General features: G+C 35.3%; 1 protein-coding gene across 1 annotated transcript in view; it reads left to right on the top strand.

Annotated features, from left to right (window-relative positions):
- The window catches only part of YTHDC2 (YTH domain containing 2), a 75,414-nt gene that overhangs the window by 54,357 nt on the left and 12,405 nt on the right, over positions 1-8,652 (top strand). Inside the window, exons 24-26 of the mRNA XM_004706631.2 lie at positions 878-987; positions 2,182-2,474; positions 7,025-7,202. Coding sequence (XP_004706688.1) covers positions 878-987; positions 2,182-2,474; positions 7,025-7,202 — 581 coding nt within the window. The remainder of the gene's footprint in view (positions 1-877; positions 988-2,181; positions 2,475-7,024; positions 7,203-8,652) is intronic.

Genomic DNA, 8,652 nt, shown 5'->3' with positions numbered 1-8,652 from the left:
ATTATCCGGTCAAGTCTGATGGGGGCCCCGCCTAGCTCCACAGTCTATTTTTGGTATTCCCTGGGGACTTCATTGCTTTGCTCCCCTTGCTGTTTCATTGGACACCCTTAGTGTTTTGCCCCCTGTGGTGGGGTCAGATAGGGCGCAATTCCTACATTGTGTCTGGAGTGCTGTCCCCCGTAACATTATGTGTCAGTGAGGGACCTTCAGGTCTTGTGGTGGGGCTGGGCCTATGGTCCTCTCAGTCCATTGGCTGCTCTGAGTAGGAATATCATCCTTTGTATTTTTATTCACATTTCTGATATTATACTTTCTTCCTGCTTTATGAAAGCTTTGTAATTTAAAATTTTTAATCTTTTCCAAAATCTGAGTTATGGTTTTAACTATTGTTATTAGCATCTTTTCTTGTCTAGTTTATCTTTTTTAAAAAAATATTTTTTTCATTGACTTCTCTGGTATTCTAAGATTTATACTGATAGGTAGTTTTTTTCTTTTTAATTCTAAAACTATAAATTTAAATATTACTTTCACCATATTCTATAATTCTCAATGTATAGTATATTCAGCTCTTTAATTGTACTTTTCATTTTCTTATTTACACAGTTATTAAAAGATTGTACTTTAATTTTAAGTCTTTTGTCTTTTATTTTGCTTTGTTGCTGAGTGATTTAGAGAATATAGTTTTATAATGTCTTTAATTTTTTTCCCCTTTAAATAATTATAGTTAATTTGTGATTTGTTTAGTTTGGAGAACACCTCGTGTAAGTTGGTAGTAAATCAGGAGGATTTGTATTAAAAGTTGCTATTCTGTTTACTTTTTCGTTGTGATAGCAGATAGTAAGAGTGAGAGTTTTTTTCTTTTAATATGTTTGAACAGCAGATGGTGTTCCTAATGATAGTAGTGATAGTGAAATGGAAGATAGAACTACTGCTAATTTAGCAACTTTGAAACTGGATGAGTGGCTCAGTTTTAAACTGGATCCAGAGGTAAGTTGCTTTTTAGTAGTAAAATGACTTTATTTTAGTTAGCAAATGTGAATTGATATACAATATTTTTAAAAATTATATTAAACATTATGCCCCTAGTACTGCTTGATAATTAATTTTCATAGGTTCCTCATTTATTCTCTGCTGTATTGGAGCTTATTTAATAAAAGACTTGAAAACTTATTTGTTGTTCAGTATTTAAGCTTTGTAATACTTTAGTATTTTTGTGTATATAAGAAATTATTGAAGAAGAACTGCCTTACAGAAGAACTTACAGAAGAACTGCCTTTATCTTGTATAACATTCTTAGAGAAATAAGTTCATTCTGTTTTGTCTTTTCATATACCTCTAAATTCTCTCTCTGCTTTTAAAGATTATTCCATGTCCATTTCATTTTCTTTTTTTAAGCAGCCAGGCTTCCAGTCATTAATGCTTTCTTTTTTTTAAACTTTCACTTATTTATCATCACTTCAACCATCTTTTTCCCTATTGACCGTTTACTTCACTGAAACTGACTGTATCTGCATCAACATCCTCCATGTTCTCCAACCCAGTCTATTGTTTTTGATAAGTCTGACCTTACTTTAGTATCTGACAATATTATCTTCCTTGAAACTCTCTTTTCCCATTTTCTCTTCACCTTTGCTCCAAATATGATATTACCCTTTCTTGATTCTTCAACTTTCTTTTTGGCTATTTCTTTTTAAGTTCTTTCAGTAACTCTTCTGTGTGCACTTCTTGTGCCTTAAACATCATATGTTCCTTAGTACTCTGTGCTTTGCACTTCTCACTCTTAGGGAACCTTGCTCTTTGTATATATTTCCCACATGGGTCCTTCTCTTGAGCTTTGGATCTATGAATGCAGCTGCCTCTGGACACCGTCATTTGGATGTCCTATAGGCACACAAATATCGTATGAGAAGCACTAAATGTGTTTTCCTTTATTTACTCTGCTGACACTTTTCTAGCCTTCATCCCTGTATCTCTCGTTGAACTATTCAACTTGGTTCTGTGTCTTTAGTGGATAACATATGGCAGGTAAGTTTATTTCATTTGTTAAGAAAAAAATGAAATTAATATAAAATGGAAAATATGTTATTTGGAAATAGTTGCAGACCTTAACTGATGAACAAATGGGTGTCTCGTGTGTGTGAAACACATTTGTTTGTAATATATGTGAACTGTTTATTATAGGCAGCCAGCTTACTGCTACAGCTTAGACAAAAGTGGCACAGCTTATTCTTACGTCGAATGAGAGCTCCATCTAAACCTTGGTCTCAAGTTGACGAAGCCACGATAAGAACAATTATTGCTGTTTTAAGCACTGAAGAGCAGTCAGCAGGCTTACAACAGCCATCTGGGATTGGCCAAAGACCAAGACCTATGTCTTCAGAAGAACTTCCTTTGGCTTCCTCTTGGAGGTCAAATAATAGCAGAAAAAGTTCAGCAGATGCTGAATTTTCTGAAGAGTCTACGGCTGTGGAAAGGTAAACTTAATAATATTTTATCAAAATTGGAGCCAGTTTCTCCAGGAAAATGAATCACATATATAAACTCATGTGCTTTAGATTATTTTTAAATTACCTATTTTTATAAATATTAAGATACTATGAAGGATTTAAAACTACCAGTATGCATGAGTTATTTAATAAATTATTTTGGTTAAGAAGATTCACAATGTTTAATTTCTATAGTTTAAAACTCAGGACCTGTTTAAAATATAGGAATACTTTATTTTACTGTACATTGACTTGATAGATGGTAACTGACGTCTCTCCTAGATACCCTGCTGTGAAATATTTTGGCTATGGTCATTTACAGGAGCCACTTCTCCACAATTTGACCTTGGTAGCAATATCATTGGATAGGACTTTCCTACTGAAAGTACTTGATTCGTTAATTGATTCAGTGATGGATGGACAGCCTGTTGTTTTAAGTGTGGGCGCAGTCACATACGGATCAGGCAGCCATGAATAAAAGAAGCTTGTGGGGAAAAAATGACAAGGTCTCTTCCCTCAGAGAGTTTACATTTTATTGGCAGTAGACAAAACAATAAATAAGTAGGCAAGTTTATTGTTTGATGGTGAAATTTCTGTCACAGTTTAGCTAACTAACCTGTGCCCTTTTTAATACCTCTCAGTTACAGAGGCCTGGTTGTATAATTGTTAAATAATCCACTGCTAACCAAAAGTGTGGTGGCTTCAACCCATCAAATGGCCCATAGGAGCAAAGACCTGGCAGTCTAATAGATCATTGGCCATCTTACACAAATATTTCTGGTTGTAAAAACATTTGCTAGAATGTAGTGTTTTTTTTTAATCCTGTAAAAATTAATACTAAAGCCAGGGGCTTAAGTGAACAGCAAGTGTTTTAAGAATGATGAGGGAAATGAATGTACAAATGTGCTTTACACAATTGATGTATGTATGGATTGTGATAAGAGTTGTATGAGTCCCTAATAAAATGATTTTAAAAAAATTTAAAGGCTAAAAAAAAAAAAATTGATAATAAAGACCACATTTTGCCCACGGTGCTGTTTTGGCATTATTGATTGAAAGCCTAGTACAAATATGATTCTATAATTTTAAAATTGAAAATAGAAACAATGGAAACATATGTGAATGTTACTGTTTTTGAAGAATAGCATATGGGTTTTTAATAAAGCATATAACTCAGTTAAAACTTCAGTTAAGATGGAATAATATATATTGGCCTCGAGAATCTTCAAATACTACATTTGAGTAATAATATAGCCATTTGCCAAGAAAACCTTCTTATGTGACAAAGCCTTTTTTTTGCTGTAGATCATATGTTGTCAAATGAGAAAGGGAAAGTCATATTCTGTATTTAGAAACTCCTTTTTAAAAAAAAATAATTTTATTGGGGGCTCAATTCTTATCACAATCAATACATACATCCACTGTGTCAAGCACATTTGTACATTTGTTGTCATCATCATTCTCAAAACATTTGCTTTTCTACTTGAGCCCTTGATATCAGCTCCTCATTTTTCCCTCTCCCTCCCCATTTATTTTATTTTTTTCCCTCTCCATTTAAATGCTAGTGGTTTTGTTTTTTTAACTTCTGATACCTGTTCCCATCTACACTTCATGATCACACAAGCTTGTGTGCTTCTTCCATGTGGGCTTTGTTGTATCCCTGCTAGATGGCTGCTTGTTTGACTTCAAGCCTTTAGGCAATCAAATAGATGTGAAGGAGCATGGACAGAGTGGAGGCCCAAAACCCACCTGAAAGATCATTGGTCAGCCCCTCACAGAAGGGCCATGGAAGGGATGTTTAGTCCAGGATGCGCTAAAGCACTGATGAAACACACAAGTATCTTCTAGTTCTTTAGTACTTCCTCTCCTCACTATTGTGGTTCTTGTCTTACCTCATTAACTTACTTGGACATGAGTATGCCCATGTGTATAACTAAGATTGTCTTATAAAAGCCAAGATAGATAACCCTTCAGAAACAGTAACGGAGTAGTAATTCCCGAGGGCATGGGAAGAAAGCGTGGTGGGGTGGGGAAACAGTGCAATGATGACTGTATAATCCCACTCGAGGAGAAGGAATTACAGAATTGTAGGTGAATGGATATATTAGACAGTGTAAGATGGATGATGATGATAACAATAATAATTTATAACATCTATAACATAACAAGGGCTCTGGGGGGTGGGGTTGGAGAGGGAGGGGATAAAAAGGAGCTGATATCTAATAGTTGAAGAAGAATGAAAATGTTTTGGTCTAAGGTGGCAGCAATTGAATTACGATTATTACAACATCTGTAAGCTCCCAATAAATGATTTTTAAAAAATAAATTAATTAAATAATACATGTTAGTTGTTTATAATGTGGAAATACATTTTCACAGAAGCTGTTATGCAATAGTGTTATTCCTAGAGCAGCCTATAAAAAAACTTGTTAGCTTCATGAAATTAATATGACTGGAGTTGAGGAAGACTCATTAAGGAGCTGAACTAGGCAGTTGGTACAAACTTGCTTGCTGAAAACAAAGAAGACTTGACACATTTACTGAAGACGATCAACGTCTACAGCCTTCAGTGTGGCCTACACTTCAACATGAACAAACCCAAATGTTCACAGCTGGCCAATAAGTAGCATCATGATAAATAGTGAAATCATTGATGTTGCCACCACAAATCTGTCTTGGAAAGAATAGCCAGAGTGCTCCTTAGAAGCAACGATGGCAAGACTTAATCTCATGTACTTTGAACATATTACTAGGAGATACAAATCCCTCAACAAAAACGGCATTTTTGGTAAAACTGGAAGGTCAGAAAAAAAGAGGAAGCCCTTCTTTGAGGTGGATTGACACAGTGGCAGTGGCCCAAGGATTGTGAAGGTGGTACAAGACTGGGCAATGTTTCACTGTGTTTAGGTTGCTACGAGTCAGAACTGTCATGACAGCACCAACAACAATATACATACACTCATTTTTAAAAAGAAAGCTTTTTTCTAGTTACTTACTCTCTGTGGATGTTTCTATCCTGGCTTTCATAGACAGGAAAGCATTTGAAACACAAACAGGAAGCAAGCAAAGTAACAAAATCCAACAATGACAAGACAGAAAAACCTCAAGCAAAAAGAAAGCAGAAAATATTAAAACTAAAGAACTTTAAAGTGGATTAAAAGGGAGACCAAATGATAAGGTGTTACATTTTCCATAATTGACTTTACAGTGCTCTCTGTCTGGATGGCAAGGCTGTTTACATCCCTAATTATGATCAGAGGAGAATCACCATAGGCCTAATCTACATGAGCACACTGCCATCCATAGCCTTATGCAAACCGCGTCTTCATGATTTAAGCTCTAAGACCATTCCTTCCTTAACAATCCTTGGATCCCACAAATGGATGTGGTTCTTCCTTGTGGATTTAGTTGACACTTCACTTAGATGCTGTCAGGGACCTGACCGAGGAGATTGGGGGGAAATGAGCTAACTACAACGAACATGAGAAGAAATTGTTCTTAAATTGATTGTGGTAATGATTGCATAAATCTTAATGTGATTTAATGATTAAATTGTATGTTATATGATGTACATGCCAATAAAACTATTTAAATTAAAAAAAATAAAGCATTTTTTCTTTTTATACTTATTTAACAAAATAGGGAAATATAGGAGAAATGCATTTATTAAATACAGTGTTAGTCATATTTTAGAATCTGATTGTAACCATTTTTTCGGTGAATGATAACACAGTTAACTTTTCTTTGTACGGCAAGCTTCTTTTACTATTGATAAATAGTTAAGTTTTTTTTGTGCTAACCTGGCCAATAAACACGTGGGATTAACTGAAGGGCAGCGAGATAAATGGCTCGGTGAGCCTCACCTTTCTAGTTCGTGGGTCTCTTGCTTTCTGATGGTCGGACCAGGATGCATCTGCCTTAGCCAGTTCCCTGCTTCAGCTGGCAAGGCTCACTTCCTAAGAGACATCACTGAAGAGTAGCCACATGGACCTACCTTGACACAGCCCTGGGTGCTGGAGCAGTCGTGTGGAGACCCCTGCCAGTGTTGAGATGTGTACACGCTCACTGATTCAGCTTTCCTCCTGCAGCTGGCGTCATTGCGTGTTTTTGTGAGATTGAGGAGGACTTTGTAGATTGGTGTCGGACATATGGACTAATGTTGGACTTATGGGCTTGGACAGCACTGGGTTAGGATGCTTTTTTAATGTACACTTAACCTTTATATAAAACTCTCTTGTATACATATGAGTTCCTGTGGATTTGTTTCCCTAGTTTACCGAGGCTAACACCAATAGTTCTATCAACTTGTAGATGTTTCCTTTCTAGTAGCTGTTGGGCTCAACCATCAACCTTTTGTTTAGCAGCCAAGCACTTTAATCACTGCACCATAATCACACAACTTTATTTACTTTAGAATGTAACAAAATAATGGAATTCCCTTTTTTGATTATTCCATAAATCATGTCATTTGGATCAAAATGACATTAGCTTTGTATTGGAAACTAAGTGTAATTTTTGCTTTCTCTTTCTTATTTAAGAGTTTTAATGAAGTCTCCATCTCCAGCATCCCACCCACCTCAGAAGTACAAAGATAGAGGGATTTTACATCCTAAACGAAACACCGATGACCGATCAGATCAATCTTCTGTGAAATCTACAGATAGCAACAGCTACCCAAGTCCTTGTGCCAGTCCTTCTCCGCCATCCTCAGGAAAGGTAAAATATCTAAAACAAAGTAAAGAACAGATTTATAGCACATCTAATGTTAAATATTCAGGCAAGATTCCAAAATAAGTCTGCTTTTGAATTACTAATTATGGTTCTAGATATATATTGAAGCTGACAAACTTGAGACAGCTTGAATAAATTTTTTAATGTTTGCCAGGGATTTCTAATTTATTACTCTCTTGGAGTGTTTTAAAACATGGACACTGATGACATGTAATTATACATTTTGTTCCTTTTAACTTTGTAATAATCTTTTGTTAAAAATAAACAAAAATATTTTAATTTTAGTTTATAATATTACAATTGAAAATGAGTTTCTTTCAATTGTTCATTGTTTTCTGCAATTCAAATATTATATTAAAAACAATGTTGGATGAGATTAGGAGAATGAGAATTGTTGATATGGAATTGAGACTGTATTGCTTTTAAAAATAAAGTTTATATGAATGATTTCAAATGTTTAAAATGTGTTTGCTTTTACTTTCCCATGTTACAAATACCTTTGATTTTGATTCAAGATTATTTTTGTACTGTCCTTTTGATGACATGTCTACTTACAACAGGAGGAAAAATATTTGTATGAGCTTGTTTTCCTAGGAGTTGTAATTATCTAGTGCTGCTATAACAGAATTTTCATAAAGTGGATAACTTTATGAACTAACAGAAATGTATTCTTCCACAGTTTAAGAGGATAGAATTTCGAATTTAGGGCACCAGCTCTAGGCGAGGCTCTGTCAGATCTGTGGGAAAGTCCTTATCAATCTTCCCCTGTGCTTGCGGGTTTCCCAGCACAAGGACCATGGGTCCAGAGGCTCTGCTCCACTCCAGGCTCTTGTTTTTCTGTCCCTTTGATCAATGCTTAGTTGTTTGATCCCATTTATATCCAAAAGAATAGACGCAAGATATAACCTGATCTTGTAGATTGCATCCTTCTTCATTAACATCACTGTCTATAATCTTTTCTCATTAACATCACAGAGGTTATTTATAATCTAAAGGAACTCCTAAAACATGGGATAATTATATCAGATCACAAAATGGTGTCTAATTACTAGAATGAGGATCATGACTGCCAAATTGACACATATAGGAGTAGGAGTGGGGGACACAATTAGTCCACAACACTAAATGTTTTTAATTTATTATAAACACTTTATTAAGAGATAGTTTGTATCCCCACATTCACCAAACCATATAATTGAAAGAATTAAGACAAATAGATACAATTGTAACAACTACCATTATCATTGTCATGTCAAACACCTCTCTTTTTTTTTTTTAAACATTTTATTAGGGGCTCATACAACTGTTATCGCAATCCATGCACACGTCAATTGTGTAAAGCGCATTTGTACATCATTCTCAAAACATTTTCTCTCCACTTAAACCCCCGACATTAGGACCTCATTTTTCCCCTCCCTCCCTGCTCCCCCCTCCC

This window comes from Echinops telfairi, unplaced genomic scaffold (assembly GCF_000313985.2).
Source record: "Echinops telfairi isolate 266 unplaced genomic scaffold, ASM31398v2 ScPeMD7_7469;HRSCAF=8507_1, whole genome shotgun sequence".
Classification (NCBI taxonomy): Eukaryota; Metazoa; Chordata; class Mammalia; order Afrosoricida; family Tenrecidae; genus Echinops; species Echinops telfairi.
This window is presented reverse-complemented; position numbering and strand designations above follow the sequence as displayed.